Source organism: Nanorana parkeri, unplaced genomic scaffold, assembly GCF_000935625.1.
Source record: "Nanorana parkeri isolate BGI_ZX_2015 unplaced genomic scaffold, ASM93562v1 scaffold695, whole genome shotgun sequence".
NCBI lineage: Eukaryota > Metazoa > Chordata > Amphibia > Anura > Dicroglossidae > Nanorana > Nanorana parkeri.
In genome coordinates this window covers 785,701-812,880 of record NW_017306963.1, presented here as the reverse complement: position 1 = coordinate 812,880, position 27,180 = coordinate 785,701, and the positions used below count along the sequence as shown (strand labels likewise).

Sequence of the window (27,180 nt, the reverse complement as noted above, 5' to 3'; positions counted from 1 at the left end):
CACATTACCACTGGAAAAGTTAAATAACATGCATCATTCACAAAATATAATTTTACACTTACCCTTGAAAAATCAAAATGTGGCTCATATTGGCCTCCCATGCCATAGTTTGCAACCTGTAAAAAAGAAATATGCATACAACATAAAGGAACCTTAAAGTGTCATTCTAGCTATCAATATATAGTACCACCACAGGGGCAGTGAGCACAGAAGTAGATACGAAGCCATCACCTCTGTTTTTAATTTAAAAAAACAAAAACAACATTTACAAGTAACTGTTAAGTCATCTAGTCCTTTTTTAGGTGTGACCGAATAACACTGGGACCCTATGGTGGAACATTTATCAGCCCCATTCAATAATACAGCATATTAACATGCAAAGATCTATTTTACCTGTAACAATTCTGCAGTGTCAATCGTTAGCCCCGTAATAGCCTGCATGCGCTTATTTACATGAACAATAACTGGGTCTTCATACTCTTCCAACCAGGCACTGCACAGAAACAAAAAATACTGTTAACATATGGTAAGTTAAACCAATGTAATGGATCTCCCAAAACAGTTACTTTTAAGGCATGCCAACTGCCAAGGTGGTAAGTGTGCTTAATTTAGCTCTCAAACAAACTTTCAGCCCTCAAATGGCTGGTGTCATAGTTAATCACATGTGCAGCACCATGGCAACAGCAATCCAAATAGAGGCTAAGATGGTACCTTCCTTGGCTGTAAAAGGATAGGTGGTTGTAGTTCCGCTTTAAATTATTTTTTTTTTGTTCTGGATATGTTTTGGATAGAGTACGGAAGGGTTATAAACCTTGTCAGCTGTTTTTTACTAAGCCCAAGCTTTTGTACAAAGCAACAGTGGCTCAGATAGAGTAAGCATCTATAATTGACCAGCATTTTAGCAATGGGATGCCAGAAGCATGCCAGCAGCAAGTAACTGTGTGCATGTAAAAATTGAATTTTCAGAACCATGACCATATACTGTACATTCAAACTTACAATCATTTCTTAGAAAACCATTTAATTGGCTGCAATCAATGTAGCTGTGAAGAGATTAACACGTGAATGTGCGAAAACCTATAAACCATTTAATCACTGCATGCAGTGTTTGTTATGGAATACCATCATAGAGCCCATAGTCCATGTTTCAAACAACAGCAGTAACTTTTCAAATATGTCTGCAAAGTAAATAAGGATGGCCAAACATAAAATCAAGCAACATGACAGATTCAAGTATTAACCGTTAGAGGGATCAATAATGCATGCAAAGATGTCTTCAAAGAGTATTTTAGACAGATGTGCCCATGTGTACATTATCTTACATACTGAATCATGCTATTTGAACAAATATAAACACATGTAGCACCTGCCACATTACCACTGGAAAAGTTAAATAACATGCATCATTCACAAAATATAATTTTACACTTACCCTTGAAAAATCAAAATGTGGCTCATATTGGCCTCCCATGCCATAGTTTGCAACCTGTAAAAAAGAAATATGCATACAACATAAAGGAACCTTAAAGTGTCATTCTAGCTATCAATATATAGTACCACCACAGGGGCAGTGAGCACAGAAGTAGATACGAAGCCATCACCTCTGTTTTTAATTTAAAAAAACAAAAACAACATTTACAAGTAACTGTTAAGTCATCTAGTCCTTTTTTAGGTGTGACCGAATAACACTGGGACCCTATGGTGGAACATTTATCAGCCCCATTCAATAATACAGCATATTAACATGCAAAGATCTATTTTACCTGTAACAATTCTGCAGTGTCAATCGTTAGCCCCGTAATAGCCTGCATGCGCTTATTTACATGAACAATAACTGGGTCTTCATACTCTTCCAACCAGGCACTGCACAGAAACAAAAAATACTGTTAACATATGGTAAGTTAAACCAATGTAATGGATCTCCCAAAACAGTTACTTTTAAGGCATGCCAACTGCCAAGGTGGTAAGTGTGCTTAATTTAGCTCTCAAACAAACTTTCAGCCCTCAAATGGCTGGTGTCATAGTTAATCACATGTGCAGCACCATGGCAACAGCAATCCAAATAGAGGCTAAGATGGTACCTTCCTTGGCTGTAAAAGGATAGGTGGTTGTAGTTCCGCTTTAAATTATTTTTTTTTTGTTCTGGATATGTTTTGGATAGAGTACGGAAGGGTTATAAACCTTGTCAGCTGTTTTTGCCATCTGTGTCCCACTGCAGAGATTTCCCTTCACTTCCTGGCTGATGGTCAAAACAGGAAGTGAGAGAAAATCCCTTAAAAATTAGGTAAATCGCTGGTGGTCAGCAGGGTCACCAGAAATTGTGTCTCCGGTGTTCCTGTTCTGACCAGGGATTTGTCCATAGGGCTCAAAATTTGGGATTTTCTTTCTTGTTCAATGAGAACACCAGGACAAATAGAGATTGTGAATCGCCCTAATGGGAACACAAACCTGACAGGTGTTCTAATCCCTCTCCTCTCTCTCCAAAAAAAAAGGGCTTCAGCTGCCCTTTAAGATGAGTGAGCCATTGGTTATATGGAAGGATCTAAAAGGTTTCAATAAAAGGCATACAACTTGTATAGTACATTCTTTCAGACCTCTTTCTGAGGTCAGAAGGAACACGTAAAAACCGAAAAGTAAAAGTCTGAGTACTTACAGCTGAACTCTGGGCACATATATTTGGTCACTATTTAACCCAAGAATGCATTCATTTAAACTCAGAAAATGTATTTTTAAATGCAGCTAGTATACAGTATATACCCAAATCTGTCTCTGTAATCCCCTGCACAACACTGGGAACTTGCTGACAGAAAAGAAAGCAAACTGATGTTTTAATCAGTACAGGGCTACTTCTTTGTTGTACAAGACAGTTGAGGTTAACAAGTTCCAGTTGTGTATTTGCAGAAGTTCTTCCAGGACACAGCTGCTAGCAGTGGCTCAGCAACCACCATATTTTATGTGAGAATTTTAAGGCTATTTTAATATCACTCTACAAAAAAAAAAGTAAACTTTTGCTGCCAATCATTTCATTGGCAACACTTTGGAATCAATGTGCTGGAATCAGATGAATGCCAACAATTGGTCAAATCGTACAGTACCAGGAGACTAGTACTACCAACTAATTTTAGTGTACTTTAGCCTTGAGAGGCTCAGCTTCTTTTTTACCAGGTACTCGAAAATTCTGTTGAAAAAATGTCTACAGGAGTAGCCCAAGTGTAGGAGTCGCTCAACATGTAGTTCCAAAAGTATTATCAGAGACAAGTTTTCTTGGTACCAATATTACTGAACTCAGGATCACGAATAGATAAAAACAAGGAAAAATGCACAGAACGCCAGTAGGAGCTTGTACATTTCATTCATCTTGTCCAAAGAGACCTAAAGTTGTTTTTCATATTAGGAACTCCAGAGGCCATGGGTGCCCAGGTGCGCTTAGACTTGTGGTTGAAGCCAGCTGGGCAGAGGAGGTAGCTATATAGGAACACTATTGACTATTAAAATAAGGGAGATATTTAAAAAGCAGTGAATGCGCTATTTAAAAGGAGGTTAATCATTCTCTGCAATGTAAAAATACAAATATACCTATAAGTGTTTTGAGAGATTTCTCAAGATGTGTTTCAGACTAAATATAGGAGTGAAAACAAATATCATTTAGTTAGGTGTGTCACGGTTATATGATAAAGGCTAATTGTGCCGGTCTATATAATGACTGGCTCATCAATATACTCTATGGCAGGAGAGCCATATTTAGTGTTGGTCCACTGTGATGTTTTACCTCGAGAATATGAGCAAACGCTTATAATGTTGTAGAGGTTGTGGAAGTATTCTTTTCAATAAATAAAAGTATGTTATGGAATACGAATGGGCATTCCCATGTCTCTTGTACTTCCGATAGTAAACTCACTACTATAGCAGCATCTATTACATCTAGCAGACAGATAACTGTATAAAAGAGCTTCACGGATGATGGTATGTCCGCCACAACCCTGGGGTGCTATCCCTTGGGGTAGGAAGATACAGGAGGCTAGAATTACACTTTTATTTCTACCTGACAAATTAAATAATATTGATCCTCCATTTGTGGTGTGTCCTTTGTAAAACGATGAACAATGTCTACATGGACAGGAAAGCTAAAACAAAATATATCATGTGCATGTCATCCTACCTTTTAGAAACTCTATAATTGGCTGTTGTAAGAACTCCAGTTTTTGGATCCCGCACAGTTGCTCTTGCTAACTGTAGAGAAGAAATCACTCTAATCAATAAAATGTTAATAAATAAAACATTGTGCATTCTTTGATTCAATTAAATCTTAAAATCAAGGCAGTGTTTGACAGGTACAGTGTATGATAGAATAAGGATATGGAGGCTGTTGTTATTGGTCTCCCATCCAGCCACAATTTCTCACATGAGAAAGAGGGACACCTTCCAACAGAATGTATTTAGGCGATGGACGCACCCGTGCCATGCCCCCAGTTATGCCGACTATTAAGTTTTCATATGCCAAAAATGATTGGTTAAACCCAGAATTTGTTTCACTATTACTTTTCCTTCATGCTGGGTTTTTGAAATAATAAACAAGATAATTAAGTGATGAGAAAATGGAATTAGTGTAGAATATCACTTCTGGTGGTTAAATAGAATCTCTGTACATCAGACCAAAAAGAAGGACAACTGAGCATGAAAGAGGGGCAGAGGAATTTGGTTGCAAATGAGGAACAGTCCCTCCAAATGAGGGACAGTTGGGAGGTATGATTTCCTTCTGAGAATGCTTATTGCCCGGCTGCATCTTGATTTATACTTCTGAGTCTCAGGCAAGGAACTAACATGCAGCAAATAAAAGCCAGAGAATACTTGTTTCAGGTTTGGAACTTTGTGAGCTTTATATCCACAGCATACGCATAAGGAAAAGGGGAATTAGCATTTTCAAAAGCTGGGGTTAGAAAGAGCACCCTCACTTTTATCCAATAAAAGATATATTTTAAAACGTTTTAATAAAAAGAACAATGATTTTGTAAAATATAATACTACATAATGAAGCCAACCGAAAACATTCCTAAATCACAGGAAACAGAGGTTAGTGCTTTTCTCTTTGCTTAGTTTGGCACTGACCAGTAACCCCACATATGTTTTTTATCAAGCTTACTGGTTACCATGGTGAATAAACACATACTGGGGCGGCTTGGTTAAGTCATAATGTAATGCTCCAGGAAATAACATACTGCTTGCAATACCCTCCATGCCCTTTCTCAGTGCTTTATATATGTAATTTATAGATTTAACATTCCTTGTACATTTTTTGAAATCTGTTAATTCTAAGGTTGCCTTGCTGACCTAGTAAAGCTACAGAATCCCACATGCAGGTTCTAAAAATGAAAGCTAGAATATCCCACTAACCACTATGCATACTGGCAAGTACATAATTGTGTGGCAAACAGCATGTTGACTGGAAGGGGACTGCACTCTGTCCAGATATTTGCTCTACTGCATCAGACTTGCAATGGAAACCATATGGATAGTACACATACAACAGGGCAGCGATGCAGACTGTACCTAGGACATTCCTGGTGAGGTCCACTTGAAAAGGAAACTCCACTTTAATTTACAAAGTGTATAAACTACACCTACTTAACTTTCATCATGGCCACATACTAACCCTAGCTCTGCAATGACCCCTATGGACAAATCCCTGGTCATTTATTTTTTGTACTTTAAAAGGAAAGTAACTTTTTCCCAAAAAATTATAAATGCAAATTTCTTCCAAAAATAAAAACATTTGCATTTATTATTTTTTTGCATAGACACTAGTAAAGCATTGCAACCACGATCAGTAGATCATGGGTGCATTGCTATGGCTCCTGCAGACAGTTCCTATACGATACGGCAGTGCACGCCGTACGGATCTGTACGCGCTGACACTTAGCTGTGTGAATGAGGCCTAAATGTGTATTTCCACTTTTGCAGCCATTGTGATAACACCTACTTTATATTTGTTTCATGTTACTTATTCACATAGCATAACTTACAAACAAAACAGCGTTGCTGCCGTTGCTACTGAAAGTGAGAGAGAAGCTTGCAAGAAATATTTATGTTCCATCAAACACCAACATGATTCCAGCCTCATGGCTGCTCTACTTCTGTCAGATAAGAATTGTGATGCTGACACTGCGCCCAAATGAAAACAATAAAATAGCAGGAGTTAGCATAGATTTCTTCATTCAAAACTTCTTTGACATAAAAGACTGAAAAGACAAAAGGTCATGTGGGATTACTGCGCCAAGTCATGCAAGTATTTTCAAGCTGGATCTTTCAACTAGTGCTCAATTGAATTACTAGTACAAGGTTTGGTAACAATAAGACCTTGGCATAAAGATGGAGGTAGTAGAGTGCTATACAAGTCTTTAGGGTTCTTCTGCACAGGCGTGGCAGGAAATGACATGGGTTTGGAGAGGGATTTAAACAATCCCCAATTGCCACAGGCGCTGGATCTCAGTAAGTATAAATCTGCAGAGGGGGAGGGTGGGCTTTGAGATGGTAGTGAAGGGGGGCAGAAAGAAATGAATAGTGCACTTTTTCTTTAACAAGTGACTACGTTATGCTATGTTTAATGTATGACATTGCGTAGCTGTCTCACTTTGATATATATGTGAAGTCAATCTTATGCAGAGAAGAACTGTGTAACTTTAAAATACTCTACTGTTCTAAGAACTGTCTGCTAGAGGTCAGCAAATCATTATTTAAAAAATAAATCAGTCAGTTCTACCTAAACCAAACTTTATCTTATCAAAAGATAAGAATTCCGTGGTACAATACCAGTAATACTGGCGATACACTTATCAGGTATTGTCCAATAACCAGTGTTTGCCTGGTTATTTAAGCAAGCCATACATTATTAGAATTTCATTTGAGAAAAAAAAAAAAATCAAAAAAATCCTTTTCAGAACATTCTTTTGATTTTCTAATAGTTAACATCTAATAGTCACAAGCCCCTATGTGATAGCACATTGCTGGTGACAGGTTCTCTTCAAGGTGACATTAGGGGTCTATTGGACCACTGTTGTCACCTTTCTACTTCAAAGAAGTTATTCATGTGCAAATTGCACTTGAATAGTTTCTTCCCTGGCTTCTCTAGCTGGGGAATGACAGCTGAGAAGCCGGATGTGACGCAATCAGGGAAACAGGGAAGCGATCAGCAAACAAATGTTTGCCAGTCGCGGCGGAGCCCAGGAAGCAAGGTGGGGGTGGGACCCTGTTCACCAACCCCTGGAAGTGATCTGGTGGCAGCTCAGCCACCAGAATTGCTTCCAGTGTAAAGCCGACAAACGGCCTTACACAGGTAGACAGCTATCCGCCTGGAGTCTGTGTACAGGGGTTCTAAGCCAGCACCGTAAGGGATACGGTGCTGGCAGGGAAAGGGTTAAACAAAAATAAGTTTTAAAAAAAGGCATTTTTTTCTCTTTTAACAACTGTTCGATTTAAAAAATATAAAAAGGTAGTTTTACTGTAAATAAAATGTATACACTTTATTCTATAATGTGTCATATTTTAAATTACATTAACATGATATTTCTGGTACACAACATAGTTATTTGCAAATTAAAACGGTACCTTAAACTAATGTGATACGCATATCAAAGGTCACACCTTTGTCTATGAAATTGTAACTACGGTGTAACAATACAATGCTAAACTGTATCACTCAATGACACTTGCAGACTACCTGCAAGTGTCATTTTACACAGAAGCAGCTTATGTAGCTGCTGCTACATAATACATAACACTGTCATTTAGACAGTCATAAACACCAAATCAAGGTAGGTGGCTAATCCTTTCTGGTTGAGGTAAGTCCAAATAATCAAATCTATTACAAATTACGGGTATTTTACAGAAAGTCACTTAAATATTATAAATATATAATACATCTAAAAGGTATAAAAAATACCTATGAGAAATGTAGCTGTTCTTTGAGATACTTAAGCACAGAAGCATCAAATATTTAAAATGCTTAAATGCTGCATGTGATGCAATGACAGGTCCAATCCCACTGTACTGCCACCAATATGTGACAATACGTGGTTCTGTTCCTACTTTGCTGCCACCGAAAATTCACCATAGCTGCCACCATGGGTTTTAACAGAAACACGCACCGTAACAAATCAAATTCTGTGACAATTCTAAACTTAAGCAATGCCTGTGATGCCCACCAGACAGGAATATAACAGGTTTTACAATATAGTAGCACTCTTCATAGTGTAGAAATAAGCATAACAATTGTAAAGGAAATGTTTGTGACTAGTTTGTTGGCAGGGGGTATTTGCAGGTCAATGAGTCACCGCCATGTGTATTTGACTGGGATCTGTCACATGATAACTAACTGACAGCTCATAGTCTGCTTGGACTGCTGACATCACATTCAAGATGGTGATGCCAAACAGCCTTAGAACTATTGGATGTCTATAGAAGGGAGAACTTTACAGGCAAAAAAAAACATGCATAAAATACTTTAAATGCACATTTAATTGTATGTGAAGATTTTTGTTGAAATAAATGGTCTGGCAACAGGGTATCCTTAACAGTGCGAAGAGCAGGACCACCCTAGTTTGAGCCTTTACAGAGATGACTAGGATAAAAATGACAAATCAGGTGTGAACCCAAATAACTACTGAAAAGACAATAATTAAATATCTATTTAGAGACATTGGAAAATTACTTGCACAAGTTCATTTCTACTCTTTCCAGATCATAAATGTGCCTTCTTAGTTCTAAGAAATGTTTAATTGTTTCCAAACACTCTACCGCAAAAAAATTTCCTTTAGAAAAAACCTCGGTCTGTTTTGCCAGTTACATAAAGAAAGAGTAGAACTTGAACATACATGTGTAATGTCACAAGGCTTTAGAACAGTGGACGAATGGGGCACAGAGGTAAATCATTACCATACCAGAGTTAAATCCCTCTCTACACCACACTATAAATTATTTGAATGAAGATGCAAGTAAATACAAATGGCTTACTCTGGGCTTTGCCAACTCCTTAATCCTCTCTATTTCTTCACTGGTTAAAACATCAAGATATCGGACAATGCGAGGACTATCCCACTCATCTTCCTCTTTAACAGGACTCAAGATCAGGGTTGGATTTCGGTTTCCATCATGATAGCGACAGAAAAGCCTCTTCTGCCTTTTGGAAGTCTAAAAACAAAAATGGTATTTTAACCAGTGAGCAATTTCTATACAGATGCAATAAAAATACAGTGCAGCAATGAATATTATTAAATGCAATGTGAGAAGAGGAAAATATAGGCACTGCCACTGCTGACCATGGATTCACATTTAGTGAGTCAGTAGCCTAGAACGAGCATGTCAATTATTAAGTCTGTAATTCCATCCTGCATGCTTATAGCAGAATTGCAGACATTTTTCAAATTAACTCTTGCAGTGCAGCTGCAAGGGTTAAGTGTTCGTTTTGGTGTAGGGGATACTGTATACTCACCAGATCCCCAAACCTGCAGCAGTCAGCACTCACTTCTCTCACCCTCTGCTCTGGCTGTGACATGTCCCTGCAATAGATGTGATGACGTCAGAGGCCCTTAGACTGACGAAACCTGGGGGAAAAGTGGCTGCAGGGACTGGTCTAGCAGCCAGGTAAAATTGAGCATCAGGAGAGTATATTTTCTTTTATTTTTGCCCCTAGACCAAAATGAGCACTTCAAGTGGACCTTTACTAGGGCTGCAACTAAGGATTATTTTTATAATCGATTTGGCCGATAGTTTTCTCGATTAATCGGATTTAAAAAAATAAATAGAGTGTTTCAAACATACAGTTTACTTCGAAATAAAACGGTATGCACATTTTTTGCACTCGCACTGGAACGCATGGCATTGCAGTACCGCGTGTTCCAGTGCAGGTGATTACAATGCGACTGGAAAGCGTGCTTGGGATGCCATTGAAATTAATGGCACCACAATGCACATTCCAGAGCGTAACATTTTTAGGCCAAAACCAAAAATGATGCTTGCCACCTTATATACACTATATTGCCAAAAGTATTGGGATGCCTGCCTTTACACGCATATGAACTTTAATGACATCCCAGTCTTAGCCCGTAGGGTTCAATATTGAGTCCCCCTTTGCAGTCTGAACCAGAAATGTTTTCTGAATGTAATATATCAGATGTGCGAGTACTTGAATCATCTGCATATTGTAAACATTAAAACAAAGATACTGCAACTGCTCATGATAAAAAAAAAAAAAAAAAACATAAAATCCCCTTTAACATAAATAGCCAAGCAGGGACGTGACACAATAGAATGATAACCATGTTTTAGCTGCCAGGCTTACTCATATGTAACAAAAATCCTATCTTAATCTTCAAATCAATCCCTCTGTCCATGCATAGTCTTTTTGCTACTAGGCTCAGACTGTACACAGGGCCCGGCCCTGGACTTGTCTCTAACTCCCACCTTTCCCAAGTCAAACCCAGCCAGAGCCGCTGCTGCCCCCCAAAAAACAATTGATTTTTCTGCCTTAAGCACATTTGTACATTTTTATGGCACTTTTCTAAGTTTATATCCCCATAACGAAACACATAAACTAAAAACATAAGGCAATAACATTTACAAGCTACTGTATCTGTTACCATTCTCACTCCCTCTCCGCGGCACAGAGCTTCGTAGGTCTCGCGCTCAGGCAGATAATCTTGAGGCCTGCTGTAGACATCAGTACGTGGCTTGTGTGGCTCGGTGTCTGATGTCCTGTTTACTTTCTCTTCAGTTCTCTCTTTCTCTAGCAACTTTTCAAAATATCGGAGGTTACTGCCAGCTCGGTCATGGCTGGAATCTAGAATTAAAAATGTAAATAACAGTGAGATGTGCGCATTAATGAAAAACTATACGACATTTATAATAAGTATCTGCAGAAATTTGAGAGCTAAACTAGTAACAGATAATAAGTAATTTCCCCATTCTATTTAAGGATGTATTACATAACAAAACAGCTCTTGGTTATTCAAAAGTTCAGTAACTAGACACTAATTATCACCAAAGGAATGCTGTGAATTTATGAAACGTTAAGCCTCTTTTAATGCTTTATCCTTTGTGAGACACTGGCTGGCAGGATTGTAGACAGTTTATATGTATCACCTAGGTGTGCCCCTAAATGCTTGTATGTGTATGTATGTGCCAGGGGGTGTTTAATTTTGTTCATTTTATTTATTTATTTTTAACTCTTTTGGTCTAAAAACAGTCACACTAAATTCACAAATGTATATAACACTAGTATTAGAGGTGCACCGAAATTAAAATTTCAAAACCGAAACTAAAAAAAAATGTCAGGCGGAAACCGAAAATGTTTTTTAGTTTAACTTTTCAAATTTTTTTATATTTTCTTTTTATTTATTTTTTATAAACTTTTAAATTTTTTTTATATTTTCTTATTCATTTTTTTAATAAAATATTTTTATTTTTTACGTTACTTTTAAGGGCTTTGGGGAAATATTAGGGGTCTAAATAGACCCCTAATATTTCCCTTTTAAAAAAGAAAAAGAGATTGAGGCCACAGAGTCCTCAATCTCTTTTTCTGCAGGCCCTGTTATAAATGAACAGGAATCCTCCATACTGAGTGTTCCTGTTCATTCATAACATGAGAACAGAGTATGTTTACCATAACCACAATTATGAATGAACAGCAGGTGATGTAGATCACTTCCCATTCATTCATAATTGAGGATATAGTTAACATACTATGCCGATCTGCGACAGGAGGTTGAGCGGTGTGGGAGGAGAGACGCCGGCCGCTCACAGCACTCTCCTCCCGCAGCACTCGGCAGCCGGTCACGGGTTCTCTCCTCCCCGCTGGGACACATTATGCCAACAGTGCCATATTTGGCCGATATGTTTCGGCGGCCAATATATCAGTGCATTTCTAACTAGGATGTTATGTACAAAAGACAAATAATGTAAAGTAAATGATACAAGATAAAAATAAGATGAAATAAGATAATTAAACATTGACAGTCTTGAATGAGTCATAATAACAATTCAACCAGAACAATTTGAGTCATTATAACAGTTCAACCAGAAGCAGCCAGCCAACGCGGATTGTTAGCAAAGCCGGTACATTTTTTTTTCAAATACAATTTCATTTACTTAATTTTATTACAGATGCATAAAGATATTCTTTATGGAGACATCAATGATATCAATGATCTATTAGGCCACTGATGCCTACTCTGCCCTTAGCTTTTACATATAAGGGACAGAGAGTTCCTAGTCTGTAGCTTATCTGGCTTCTGGGATACGGACAGTTCTGAACCCAGAATAACATACAGATAAGGGCTTTAGAGTTCATTTAGACATGAATCTCCCTGCTTTGAACAAAAAGCAGCAAGATGAGCCTAGGGACCACAAGAAAGGATTGGGAAGGGAAAGCAGACTCTGAAAGACTTATCTGCTGAGCTGATTACCACAAAAAAAGGCTGAGAGAGAACATTGTACATGTATACTGTTTTATAGCCAAAGAATTTGTAGATCTAGACTATCATTCTTGTGATACATAGATCATTGATAAAGATATTCAAGTTGTTACTGGCAGTTTTGCACTAATTCTAGTTGTCACTGATCAGTGATAATCCAACTATGTTTTGTTGTGAATGCATGGGTAGGTCATGTTACATAGTTGACAACAAGACAAAACATTGGTAGATAATTCTTGAAGTACAATAGAAATGCATTAGGTTCTTTTACTTACCCAGCAGTAACAATTTTCTTGTAAGCTCCACTGCTCTGGAGATGTCACCGAGCTGAAAGACTGTGTAACTGAGGTAGTCTAGAACATCCACTTTAGAAATGGTGGTCGATTCTTCCCCTTCTTCCAGCAATTTTAGAGCTTCTTGCATCCATAGCACAGTATGATAATAGTCACTCTCATGGTAGGCTATTTTTCCCATACCAAAGCAATCATCCACAGATAAAGATGAAACATATTTTGTTCCTAGAATATAAAATGTGAAGAATATCAAAAGCAGACACAATAAATAACTTGGATTTATGATTATGAGTGCAGGATTGGCAAGCTTTTAAAGAAATTTCCTTGAACACTGCTTTTGAGCAAATGTATATAAGCGCCTCATGTAAAGCATGGTCTAGATTACGCATTTGCACTGCGTTTCCTTTATGTTGGTATGTGTTCAACTACAAAGCTGAAAAAAAAGCAATTATTACTCTAAACAAAGCAGCTGTGCGTGGCCACGTATACCAAACCACACACAAAAAAAGACACTGTTGCATGTTTAAAAGTTGCAATTCTGGGCTTGTCCATATCATCTCCAGGCGCTTCTGGATACGTTTCTGCACATGTATTTACTGTATACGCGTTCTAACGCATGTTTGATGCATGCCAATGCATTTTTCTTTTTTTTATTGGTTTTAAGCATGTCCAGGTGCATTCACATGTGTTTTTGCACATTTCAGTGTGACAAAAAGGCTTGCTGCTGTATTTCTTTTAAATTCTCTGGAACTGAATGCAATAGTGTGAACTAGCCTCATTTAAAACCATTGGAATTACTGTATATACGCTTTTGGTCTGGATAAAAAATGCGCCAGTCTGGAGATGGTGTGAGGAAGCCCTCAAAACAAAATATACCCTTGGGACAAAACAGACAAAGAAATCTGTCATAAGAAAAATATGGAGGCTTTAATTTTATCGCTTCTTCTGAAGAAAAAAATAGCAACCTGACTTTCATGCTGACCCCTTTTGCATGAGTTCGTGATATGAATAGCAGATAGGAATTTGTGACTTTTTCTCAACTCTCCTAATCTGCAAAGCCGTTTGGAACAGTGACGGTATAATTATCCGTTATGGTTTCAATGTTAAATAAGAGCTGTAAATGCAGCCATGTTTTCTTGTCTCTGGAGAGAGCTTACAGAAAGCCAATCAAAGGGTTCAAGGGGTGTGCTTATAATGCTCCAACAGACATACCCTTACTGGGCACACCTATATTTCCAGCTGACAAGGTTTCAACAACCAGCATATTATTTGGCAGAACTAAATTACAGTTTGTTAGGTACAAAATATGATAAAGTTACTATCTACGTCTCATGTAGGAGATTTAATTTGTTTTATTAGTGTTCTGGTATAGGCATGTTGGGTATCTACCTGACTGGTATCTTCTTATCCATTTGTGTAATCACTTTTTTATGAAGGTAACTTTTACAGCAGTAATTATAGATCATCTATAAACGTTGGCTCTGTTAGTTCAAAAAGAAAAAATAAAAACAGACTCCGGTTGTATATTGCTTTAAGCTGCCAATATGCTGTATTTACAACAGTCCGTTTATGGCAGGATTTATGAAGAGGCTTTTGCAGACCCCACAAGTAAAGGTTTATTACATGTCTGCATTTCATCTGACTTTCTCTGCTTTGTGTAAAATATGTTTTAAGTTGGCCTGCATTCCATCAATGGTGTCACCTCCCATGAATGCCTAGCCAGATATGAGATTTAAATCTAACCGTTTTTGCTACTGACTTGCGGATTTTGGAAAAATAAGGGTGGCACAGTGTTCTGTATGACTTCCCCATTCTCTTTACACACATTTTGGGGCTCGTCAGATCTTAGTATTGTCACAAGACCCAGTACAAGGCACAGTGATTTAACCTGCCATGTGTCTGCATTTGATACTTGAAAGGGTTAGTGGTCTTTTAAAAGTTAAATTCCAGGTGAAAACTTCAGTATTTAGTACAGTACCATAAATACTTTTGCAGAGAAAACAACCTAAATGTAGGTAGCCGTGTATTTAGATTTTTGTTGGAATTCAGCTTTAAGACAGATTTTGTAGTATGCAAGCCTAAATTGGGACATATGTGTAAAACATTATGTGGGGAAACAAGGGTTGCACTAACCTGGCAATATTCCTTTTGCTATAACATAAGGATCCAGTTTGTAAGTGTCTTGGAGACGCATTAATGCTTTGGCTGCTCCAGTCTCATCTTCTTCACTTGGAAAGAATTCCCTTTGAAAAGTGAGGTTTGCAATAAAGCCTAAAAGCCAACAGACACACACTGATGAGTCACTTATGCACAACGTGGCTGTCTCTCCAAGTGGAGTATGTTCAAAGACATAGTTACAGATATAGTAGACTCTGAACCTGCTTGGAGAACAGGAAAGAGAAACAGATTTGGAACCCATTCTTGGAACACCGCCAAAGAGCTTAATGCTTGAATGATGTCATGTAACCTTTTTTTTTTTTTTTACCACAGTAAGTATGTGAAAACGTAGAGTAAACCTCAAATGACATAAAATCTCATCACCATCTTTAAAATATTAAATCTGGATGTCTAGCAGCAGAGTACTAAAAACTATTTTCAACTTGTTATACATAGCAATGAGGACAAGGCATGGCAAATATTAACCCTCCAAACCTGCTGAGAAGCAAACTGCACAGAAAAAAATGCTACAGAGAAGATGAAAGACAACCAAATTAATATACAAGAACTACAACAAAAGCAACCAATCAGTGACTTCAGTAAATAAAGAGATGTAATAGGATTGTTTGCTGTTGGGCACACATACAATGTACTTGATAAGTGAATAGTAGCTGGTTGAAGAACTGCAGAATGAAGGATTTAAAGGGGCGGTGAAAAAATTGAGACAACCTAAACATATATAAATGGACAAAAAGAAAAATCTGTAAGTTTCAAGTTAGCAAATCCTTTAAAACTGCTAAGACTAATCTGGCGGGTGAAAGCAAACATTTACATTTAATCATGTCTAGAGATTTACACAGACAGCTGCACAAATCTTAATATATTTATTTGGACAACACGATTTATATCTTGAAGTTAAACTAAATCAGTAACAGGAAGAGCCTTAATGAGCACTTAACTTGAGCAAATGCGTTCAGCTATTTGCTTGGCAGGTGTTCCTTTAAAAACGGACATCATTCTGGAGTCAAAAGTAGTGAAATGTGGGGGAGTAAGTGTTTGAAATATACAAAGATATATACACATTCCCCGTTGCTTTACAGAAAGTTAAAAGCTACCAGATTAGATCATTTTTATTAAACTACTGGTGCATAAACATGCATTTTTGTAATGCCTGAGCATGTATATGTATTCACTGAGAAGACATGCCAAGTGTCAATCTCATCCCGACAGAAAATAATTACTTAGCTGGGAAAACTCAACTCAGTCAATCAACTCCTTCCTAAACCCTGGGATGTAGGCAATAAACATATTCAAACTGTTGCCTGAAGCAGCCAAAATTGGCTGATTTGGACAACACTATCCATAGGTATCTCAAGAGTGGTTTGGGAAGATATTTTTCGTGTGCATTATTTAACATAGCCATGTTTTAAAACCATCATTAAACAAGAAGGTGACTTATCGGATCTAGAAAAAATACCATAAAATTAACTCAAAAAATTAAAAAGTCAAAGTAGTTACCATTGCCTATAACTTCACTTTTCTCTGGTTTACACCAGACCCACCAAACAAGGATTTTGGTTTGTGTAAACCCTGGAGCCAAGTTATCTTTGCATTCAAAATGAAGAATAGAGAATTTGCTGAAGGTTTTCAAATTACAAGAGACGACTTTCATTATAATAATTATATTAAGTGAGCACTATATTATAACAATGTTCACAATGAAAATGTCAATAGAAGGTACGTACTAAAAACATCTAGGAGAATTTAAATAAATAAACAGAGACCCGAGGGAGGGTTGAGGTGATCATCACCCACAGATCAGAATAGAGGGAGGGATCAAGTGAATACCACTCACAGATCAGGGGGGGCTTGGGGGAAATCAGGTGATTACCACCAGCAGTTCTCACACATTCTGAAATTGGCCTATCAAAAATGGTTACTTACACATTATTCACTGGCCACAACTCTTTTTTTTTCCATTACACAGGAATTAAAATGGTTTTAATCGAAAAGTGGAAATTAGTGGCCAGGGTTTAAAAGTGTTGGTCCTTATCATCACACTCGACACCAATTACCTACAGAGACTATAACTAAAAAGGTAATTTTGTCTATTTTTGGCTACGATTACAAATCTGGTGTTCATAATGCAATCCTTCTTGTTATCTGGTTCATACTGGTTTTCTCATGTAATCTAATGGTTTTGTGTAACCTGTAATGTGCACTTTGTCCCAATAAAGTGGTCTTGAATTAAAACAAAACAAAAAACACCCTAGAACTGCGAATAGGGTCAAAGTACTAACCAATACGCCACTGTACAATGTAAAAAAAAAACCTGCAAAAAATGTATTCAGCTGTCCCATTATTCCAATTTTGCTCTCTTGCAGAGCTTTGGTTCCTTCAGGGCACAGCCATCTACTGGCTGTGATTAAGGGGATATCAGAAGAAACCACTGCATGTGGCAGGGCACACAGACTTCCAACACATCTAGAAATGTTGGGTATGGAGATTCTGATGGAGCCATTAGCTCTTGAACAGAGTAGAGATCCTAGAAATGGGAAGTAGGACAGACGAGTATAAGAGTCTTCTCTGGGGTTTTCTGGTTACTTTCTTATCTTATAGCTACAGAATCTCTTTACTAAACAAACATGCAATAGGGTCCATTTACATTGATACTTTTAAAAAAAGCATGCATTTTGGGGTGCCTCAAAGCCTTTTATGATGGATTTTAAAGAGAAGCACTAGTTGCTGTGTAAAATGCAGATTCATGAATTAACATTAATTTCTAAACAAAATAGAACAGAACTGTCTCTGCACTTATGACGACCAAAGATGTTCCCTCCCCGCTTTTCTAAAGCAAGCCTTTAAAGGAATGTAGATATTATCTATATTTATTATGTTCAGTAATTATTCAGTGATTAATAAAATGTATATTTGATTTCTTTTCAGCCTGCTAAGTATGGAATAATGCACCTATTTAATATTTAACATATTCATGTAGCAGACAGTGCTTTAGTCTGCTGGCAAGAAGTTTTCTGCAATTCTGACCTTCCATGCACTAGTCCTGGTCACTAGTCCATAGAGGTATGAGTTAGAGAGAGACAGCCCAAAAGAGAGCAGCTACTGCTGGGTTGTTTTATTGAAAGCCCAGGAATCTCATATTTATCAGAAACCAAAAACAAGCCTTTGCAGTTTTGCTTCAAATATTGTACTCTAGGTTGAGATATCCATTTGTGCAGTTCACTTTATACAGTTTTTCTGATTTAGGGCTGAAGCAGTAAAGTAGTATGATTTTCAAGCCTGTAAAAAGTGTCAAGATTATGTAGGGATCCAATTAATGTTGCATTTGAACCAGGTGCAGTGTTCCAAGTTTAGGAGATCAACTTTCATTACACTAGCGGCAGAATATTAAAGCAGGACAAGAAGGTCAGGAATTATTCTTGTGGTAAGGCATGGCAGAGAAGCAAAGTTTCCAGCCAACTCTACACAGAACATGTGAAATGTCTGGGCGGGTTACAGTACTTCATTACTTGAAAACAAGCTGGGGCTGCAGGGAAAACATGTTCTGCACTTATGTGAAAGTCATCAGTGCCTCACCGAAAAACTACATGCAGTGTCAGCCAACAGCAGATAAAACGTGCATAGCTTAGCTTGTATAGCACACAACCTCAGGAGACTATTTCATTTATCTTACTGGAAAAGTTCTGTCTGAGCCATCCAAATACAATTTTCACAGATAATTGAATTCAATTACTGGCCTTTTAATTTCAGGACAAAGTAAAAGAAACCAGTGCTCAGAGAACGATATATAGTCTGCTGCTGCTGGCTAATCCTCTTCTAGTTGTCTGGCTGTCATGCTGATCCAGTGGCTTCAAAACGTTCTCAGTCACTGACCCAGAAATGCGCTTCAGATTGATTCTCCTTATATTTGTTAGAGGTTAGGCCACACAAAGCCAAGAAACTAGTATTTTTCAGCAAGTGCCAGCAATTGGAATCTATTTTTCCTCAGTAGAGGTTACCTTTAAAGCATTTCTAGCATAATTTTCTAGGGGTGTCATTTGTAGTACAGATATAGTAACATAATGTAACTGTAATTCATCATTTAGATATTTTGTAACCACAGTGAGCACTCTCTAATCCCCTGTTACTCTGAATACTAGCTTTCTTAAGACAGAGAAAATTATGAATTGTTTGAATGCATAATCAGGACAAGTCTAAAATGTCTGCAGCAGTCTATTCCAGTAGTGTGGCTGAGGAAACCCTTGCCAATGAGCCTAGGGCACCGGGGTGTTTATTTCTAGTTCACACTCATGAATGATTGTCTGTGTCCCTCGCTAGCATCACAATAATGCATTTACTAGCTAGAAGTTGTGAGAGGCATTTGCATGACAGGGTCATTGAACTACCGTCAAAGATTGTAGACAGCTTTCAATGCTATCATACTTGTATTCAACAATGTAATTTCTTTATTATACCTACTGTAATACAAAACATTATCTGTATCTACCGCACTGACCTTTAATTATGTGTTGTATCTAAGCTCCATGTTTTAAATAAAGAGAATTTTCTGTATAACAATTGGCATCATTAAAAGCTGACATTTTACATAGGTGTCTAGTGGAGGTCAGCTTTACTGGTGCTACATCTTTAGCACCTACCAGCTAGGGTCTGCAGATAGGCTACACAGGCACTGTGTCACTGAATTATAAAATTGTGTGAGCGTAAGAATACTCTGAGAGGGATGGTAGTTCCAGTGCTGCAGTAAGGTGGCGGCCTTCCAATCTAGAGGTAGTATGTGGTACCAAATGGTGATTTTCTACAGGTTCATATAAATATTTAAAAGAAAACAAAATAAACAAGGTATGGCATTTTGCTGCTAAATGGTAGAAAATTACATCTCTTACGCTCCCGAGTTCTAAAGAATTGTGGCCTTTCTAAATAAAAAGTAATCCTTACATACTACTAACCGTACAAAAGGGTTATTAGTGGCAACAGTCAAAACTCAAAGCCAAGCACTACCACTAATACTGGCTCAGGGTCAGGACAAACTGCTATTAGGAAAATGTTAACCGTGTTTCTGGGTGAATACATAGAGTAATAAGACAGTAAAATCTACCCTATGTGGATGATGCAGCTTCCTCCAGTGCTAGACACAAGTGCTAGACACCTTAGGATTTCAGTCGCATGATCTCCACTAAAGGGAAGGATCACAGCCCAAACTGTCAGATCCTCTTCTTCAGCAGTGATCATGTGGCCAAGAACTTAGGCCATTTCAATTGTGTCTAGCCTAGAGCAACATTTTCTCCAAGAAATGTTGTTAATCCTTTCTGATCCTAGTCTTTACCATTGGCACCAAAACTGCTAGCGTTGTTTTATGATAGCATCCAAGTATAGGGTTATTCTAATACAAGTCATAAATTATACAGACAAATTTCCTGAGTTACCTTTTGACACATCTTGAAGCACCAAGTTCTCCAGAGAAAGCCAACCTGTATTGAGCCTCTTCACCAGTTTGTAGGCATTCACAGGATGAGCAAGAAATCCCTCTGGATCAAGAGTAGATTTACTCAAAAGATCTTCTACTTGGGAGGCCCAGCTGTAAACACCAAAAATTGAACACATAAATGAAAATGTCACTCTGCCTATATGTGCCATTTTGGTGGCTTGAACCACCAAATGCTCAGTTCATAAAGCTGTCTGCCTCTTGTTTAACTGTTTTTTTCTTGTTATCATGCCTTATATGCCTAGAACCTCTTAAAGCATAAATTTGTTACTAATGTGGTGAGCTGGTCCTTGTCACAACATGCAAGTATACACATTATTGCACATTATGGCAGACTTTCCTTTCAGTATTTCCTCCTCCAGTGATGTGACATCTGTGCTCCTCTTTAATGAGATCATTGCCATCTTCGGTCAGTCTTCTCCCAGGTCTTAAAGGAGAACTATGAGGTGAGTGCTTTTCACTCACCTCATAGTTCTAGCCGACCTGTGACAATGAGACTGTCACAGGTCGGCTCAGTAGATCGGGAGGTGAGCGAACACATACCGGGTTCGCTCGCCTCTCGATCCTGTCACGGCTCTCTGCCGTGACAGGGGGAGGGGCTGGATTCCCCTCTCCCCGCTCCGATCTGCCAGCGCTGACTGGCGGAACGGACGGGGGAGGGGGTGGGTACAGCTGGCTCTGCCTCTAGATAGGCAGAGCCAGCTGTCACTCACGCAGCTGGGCGGATCCCGTCATCTAAGTCGTGATCCGCTCCGGCTGCGGCGTCTCAGTATACCGCGAGCTGTAGCTCGCGGTATACTGAGGTTAGGGTAACGGGAGGACGCTAGTTTGTGTCCTCCCGTTACCCTAAGGAGAACTATGGGGAAAAACACTGACCCCATAGTTCTCCTTTAAGCATTCTGGCTCTGCCATTAGGCAGCCATGGATGTAACTCCATGGCAGGAGTTACATTATCCTGGCATCCGGCTCCATCTTATAGATAGCATGAATAAGATGAGAGTGTACACTGTACTACATATGTGATGCAAGTCCTCTGCACATAATACAAAAACTGTGAGGAGGCAGAGAAAGATGTTTTTTGGCATGTCCGTTTAGATCCGCCTGCCCATAGATTAACATTAGACTTCTGTTGGAAGTTAAAATAATTGACATCTATGATACATCTTTGATGGAAAGGTTCCTTAATATTGTGAGCTGCCCGTGCTGTTTTTGTGCGAATGAAGACCATCAAAGGGTTCTTGGGGCTGGACACTGATCAAAGGAGATCTGCTGGACTGTCATGTCCTGGGGCAAGCCCAACCCCCTGCTGGTATTTACTGCCCACACCTGTGTCAGCAAGGCATGTATGCTGGGATGGGGGCAGGGGCATCTGATGGAACCTTCTTCCTGTGTGACACTAATCTAGCTGACCAGCAAGACCTTTGGACAAGACAAGTCTTTCTGAACTCTGCAATCAAGAATGTGATTCGCTGAGACCTGCTGGAGAGGCGTGTCCGAAGAACAGAGAAAAACCCATGGCTGGTGTGAATGAGAGAGAGAGAATGATGTAGCTAGCTGTAGGATCCTTAACCCTAACTCCTATACCCAATTCCCCTTTCAAATTCCCTTAATTGTAATATTTATGTATATCCCTATTTGTAAATAAACCCAACACTTATTTAAGATTCGGATGTTCATCAGTAATTGAAGGGCACCCCCAAATCAGAGCACATTCTACAACTTCCAATCAGATCCCCCTGAAAAACTGACAGGCGGAAATGATCGAACCACCCATTTGAGAGGAGCCTAAAGTTTCTATATCTGCAATTTAACTATGGAGCATTAATTTTATCCTTTGTGGTATGGGCAGCAAAATGTATGCACAGATGAAAATTACAGTTCTGAAACTAAAACAGAAGCATGATTCACAAGGATCAAACCAACAAAAACCGATGCATGGGATAATCCAAATAAGTGGTTATACAAGATCTGCCATTATTCTGAATCACTGAAATGTCTGCCTAGTGATCAGCAGGCAATTACCAGTTACTGATGTCAGACTGTGCAAAGTGTGTACTGTCTTTCTTGGTCTCAGCTGGGATAAAAGGCAATTTAGTTTTGATTTACAGTTGATTTACATTTTAAAAGCAACAAAATGTAAACACCAGATGCTCTTTAAAACAGATAAAACAATATCAGCACAGCTCGCAGACTATGACCAGGAACGGTGTTTCTCTTCTACCTTTTGATTTTTCCCAGCCGTTCTTCTTCTTCCCGAATGTATTCTTTCAGAGACTGTACAAGATCTCTTTCTTTGTCTATCAAGTCTGTCATTTGACCTGAAGCATAAATAAATAATGTTAGTTTTCGTTTAGGCAATTCTACAATTGTGGACCAAAAAAATCAGGTATTTACATTTTTCAAAATAACTAAAATGATAGATCTTGTATGCTACAATAAAAACGCATGTGCAGTACAAATAAACCTGAAGAAAACCTTGCACTGAAAAATGTCTGCTTATTTGCTGTGAATTTTAGGGCATGTGGGCTTGAGTAAATAAGCGGACCCTACTTAGGAGTGACAGGTCTGCTATGACAATACGTATTGTACATATACAATTAGGCTGTGGGAGAAGAGGTGACATTTCAATAAACAGGCTGAGGAAAAGGAAAGTGTATTACCTCTTCTTTTAAAGAATGTAATTGAGGAAACGTGACCTTTACGTGACCCTTACAAAGGGTCACTTTATAATCACGTGTGTAGCATACCATAAAAAACACAACAAACACGTTAATGAATTCACATTGAAATCAAACATGAAATTGATGCAACACTGATGCTTGTTTGGTTAGCTTTATATTATACACTTTAAAGCCCAACTACAGATTGGTTTCAAGTTACCTCCGCCAATAATCAATCATTCTCCCCACCTTCCGGGTGTCCATGTCACTGCCTGTGTGATGTGGACAATTTCCATTGGCTGTCCACCAGACAGGTTCTCTCAAGAGAAAAGACTACTGACGATGGCCTGAGTGGAGTCAAGAGGACTGGCCGGCGAAGGTTACTGTGTGGTATAATTTGATTATACCACACAGTAACCTGGCAGAATAAGTTAGAGAGGGGTGGAAGGGATGGTAGGGAGTTTTTGAATGGAGTTGAGCTTTAAAGCTGGTCTCTGCAGAAGCTTATTCTTAGCGAGGAGAAACATTCCTGTAAAAGCGCCAGCTTACATAACATTAAAGATTCTCTGTCCACCTCCATGTAATGACGTTGATGCCTGAGATCCAATATCCAAGCCACAGTGCAATCATGTGGGAATGAGAGGAGTCATATCCACCCCATACCCAGAAGAAACATGTATTTATTTATCTTCGCTATTAGTGCCTGAACAGAGCAGCACATCATGTCACTTCATCCAGTTAGTAGAGGCTGGGTATTTTTAAGGCTGTCTACTCAAAGTTTGTCATTGGCTTTTTTTTTTTGTTGGCTTTTCTGAACAATTGCATTTATTAATTAAATGAATGTTCAAGCTGAGGTTTCTTAACTCAGCATATAGTTGGCTCTTTTCTCATCTCAAAGACCTGAACAGCACTAACAAGAAAAGAACAAAATGTGTATTTGTAAAATGTTTTGACTGCAACACAGTACAAAGTAATTACATGAATGGAAACCAGCTTCAATATTTGCTGATACCAAGCGCTTTCTTATGTACTTTCTTGATGGACTGTTCTCAGGTCTGCTGACCTTACATGTTACAAACTGATTGCACAATATCTGTACTAGTCCCTGTAGGTTCACCAACAGCTACTGGATGGAATGTGAAGTCTTCCCAAACATTAGATTTATATAAATCAAGTAAACCATTGTATTCTGCTGCTGTTGGTAAATCGAAAAGGAGATTTGTGCAAACAGACTGTAATGAGTGTGGGTAGCTTAACCCCTTCCCATTGACGGAACACATATATGCGGGGTCATGGAGGAAGTGGGCTTTCTTATGAGGCTCCACTAATATTTGGCATGTTTTTGTGCTGGGAGCACACTTAATCGTGCACCCCCCAACATGGAGACTGAGCTGACACCCACAGATCCCACTGAGGCGTGCGGTCCCATGAACAGTCCCGATAGCAATGTGTATGGGATCGTTCACGTTGGCGGATCCACGCGGCCAAATCCGCACGGCCTAACCACCCTTGATGTGAACGGGGGCCAAAATGGCCTTAAAACCAGATCTTAGTAACCTTTGTAGTTGCATGTACTATGAAGTAATTTATTCTCAACAATCCTCGCATATCACAACAAAGACTCTGAAGTCAGTTTCAGTCAGTTTATAACAACTTAAAAGCACCTGCTGTGTGTTTACATTAGAAGACTGGCAGGGTGCCAAGATTCTGAATGATGAATACAACAAGAAGTGCTGTAACCCTCAAAAGGTTGAAAGGAGCAACCAAAACTCCAAGGAACAGAAACATAGCAGGCCAATCTCACTCTTAAGGTGCCCATACACCTTACGATTATCGTACAAAACTTTTCGTCCGATGATCGAATCGTCGTATGATTTTCGTACAATGGCCCCATCCTGCCCCGATTATCGAAAGGTTCAATCAGCGGTAGTTAAAAAAAAAAACACCTGGGACGACTTGCGGTAATTGGCCGCAATTATTTTCGTTTGCGCATGTGTAGTGTTAATCGTACGACTTTTGACGGACGGAAACGCCGCCAATCATGCGAACATCGTACGATCGACCAAAGTTTTCAAACATGCTTGACCGTCAAAAGTCGTACGATTGTACAGTACTATCGGTCGGGTACTCTATTCACACGTTACGATTGTCGTACGAAAAGTCGATCGCATACGATTATCGTAATGTGTATGGGCACCTTTACTGTATCCAGGACATATAAGATGCCAAGAAATTATGCAACCTGTAACGCTCCACCTATAAATAAAATATCACTGGACATTGAGAGAAAAACAAATATGGATTTTAGTAGTTGTTTATCACGTGTCCTTTGTGGCTCTAACCATCCTACTGTGCTACATAAATAAACACTTACCAATAGATGTGAAAAACTCTGCTTGGACAAGCCACTGGCAGAAGATACCTGTGAGAAGCAGACAGATGCCAAAGAACTTCATCTTCACTTTTTTCAGTCAATCTAAAAGTTAAGCAGGTACAATAATTACTGGAAGATATACATCAAAGTCAAATAAGCTTTCAAAAAAGAACAAAACATATGGATACTGGATGATGGCATTAAAACAAGAATGTTTTCTAATTACTGTTCCCGTGGTTGGTTTTATACTTTTAAAAGACATCAGTTTGACATTATACAATTACTATTAGGAGCAGCTGGTTTTCTATACTTTTACAGGTTCCAGAGAAAAGAAAAGGTATATTCTAATAAGAGTTACAACAAGCCACACATTCCCCTTTCATTTGGGCTTGAACTACACTATATTGCCAAAAGTATTGGGACACCCCTCCAAATCATTGGATTTAGGTGTTCCAATCACCTCCATGGCCACAGGTGTATAAAATCAAGCACCTAGGCATGCAGCCTGCTTCCACAAACATTTGTAAAAAGGATGTGTTGCTCTTAGGAGCTCAGTGAATTCAAGCGTGGTACTGTGATAGGCTGCCACCTGTGCAATAAGTCCATCTGTGAGATTTCCTTGCTACTAAATATTCTGCAGTCAACTGTTAGTGGTATTATAACAAAGTGGAAGCAACTGGGAAAAACAGCAACTCAGCCACGTGGCTACAGAGCTCCAAACTTTGTGTGGCCTTCAGATTGGCACAACAACAGTGCGTAGAGAGCTTCATGGAATGGGTTTCCTTGGCAGAGCAGCTGCATCCAAGCCTTACATCACCAAGTGCAATGCAAAGCGTCGGAATCAAGTGGTGTAGAGCACGTCTCCCCTGAAGAAGTGGAGATGTGTTCTCTGGAGTGACAAAACATGTTTCTCTGTCTGGCAATCTGTTGGACGTGTCTAAGTTTGGCAGTGGCAAGGAGAACGGTACTTGCCTGACTGCATTGTGCCAAGTGTAAAGTTTGGTGGAGGGGGGATTATGGTGTGGGGTTGTTTTTCAGGGGTTGGGCTTGGCCCCTTAGTTCCGGTGAAGGAAACTCTTAAGGCATCAGCATACCAAGGCATTTTGGACAATTTCATGCTCCCAACTTTGTGGGAACAGTTTGGGGATGGCCCCTTCCTGTTCCAACATGACTGTGCACCGGTGTACAAAGCAAGGTCCATAAAGACATGGATGAGCGAGTTTGGGGTGGAGGAACCTGACTGGCCTGCACAGAGTCCTAACCTCAACCCGATAGAACACCTTTGGGATGAATTAGAGCGGAGACTGCGAGCCAGGCCTTCTCGTCCAACATCAGTACCTGACCTCACAAATGTGCTTCTGGAAGAATGGTCAAACATTCCCCTAGGCACACTCCTAAACCTTGCGGACAGCCTTCCCAAAAGAGTTGAAGCTGTTATAGCTGCAAAGGGTGGGCCAACTCAATATTGAACCCTACGGACTAAGACTGGGATGCCATTAAAGTTCATGTGCATGTAAACGCAGGCGTCCCAATACTTTTGGCAATTTGTGCAGCCCCCAAAACATTTGACTCATAATTACGTTAGGTTCTCTCACAAGCCCCGAATTTATCGCAAACATCCAAAATGGTCAAACCAGGAGATAAAATAAAGGTCTGCATTTTTTATACTTGTGGCTTCGTGCCAACTTTCTACTACAGTCTGTTGAGCCTCTATATTGATCCTTTAATATGA

The 27,180-nt window shown here is 39.0% G+C and overlaps 1 protein-coding gene across 3 annotated transcripts in view; it reads right to left on the bottom strand.

Moving 5' to 3' along the window:
- The window catches only part of P4HA2 (prolyl 4-hydroxylase subunit alpha 2), a 51,144-nt gene extending 25,599 nt beyond the window's left edge, over positions 1-25,545 (bottom strand). For 2 of the 3 annotated variants that reach the window (XM_018563778.1, XM_018563777.1), the window contains exons 1-10: positions 25,449-25,545; positions 22,636-22,732; positions 20,356-20,507; positions 14,891-15,028; positions 12,740-12,982; positions 10,632-10,831; positions 9,007-9,183; positions 4,160-4,230; positions 1,764-1,863; positions 1,433-1,486 (exon numbers count right to left, since the gene is read on the bottom strand). In XM_018563778.1, the coding sequence (XP_018419280.1) occupies positions 1,433-1,486; positions 1,764-1,863; positions 4,160-4,230; positions 9,007-9,183; positions 10,632-10,831; positions 12,740-12,982; positions 14,891-15,028; positions 20,356-20,507; positions 22,636-22,732; positions 25,449-25,530 (1,314 nt within the window). In that variant the 5' untranslated portion in view covers positions 25,531-25,545. The remainder of the gene's footprint in view (positions 1-1,432; positions 1,487-1,763; positions 1,864-4,159; positions 4,231-9,006; positions 9,184-10,631; positions 10,832-12,739; positions 12,983-14,890; positions 15,029-20,355; positions 20,508-22,635; positions 22,733-25,448) is intronic. The other variant, XM_018563780.1, reaches the window with a different exon arrangement.
- Positions 25,546-27,180: the final 1,635 nt, after the last annotated feature.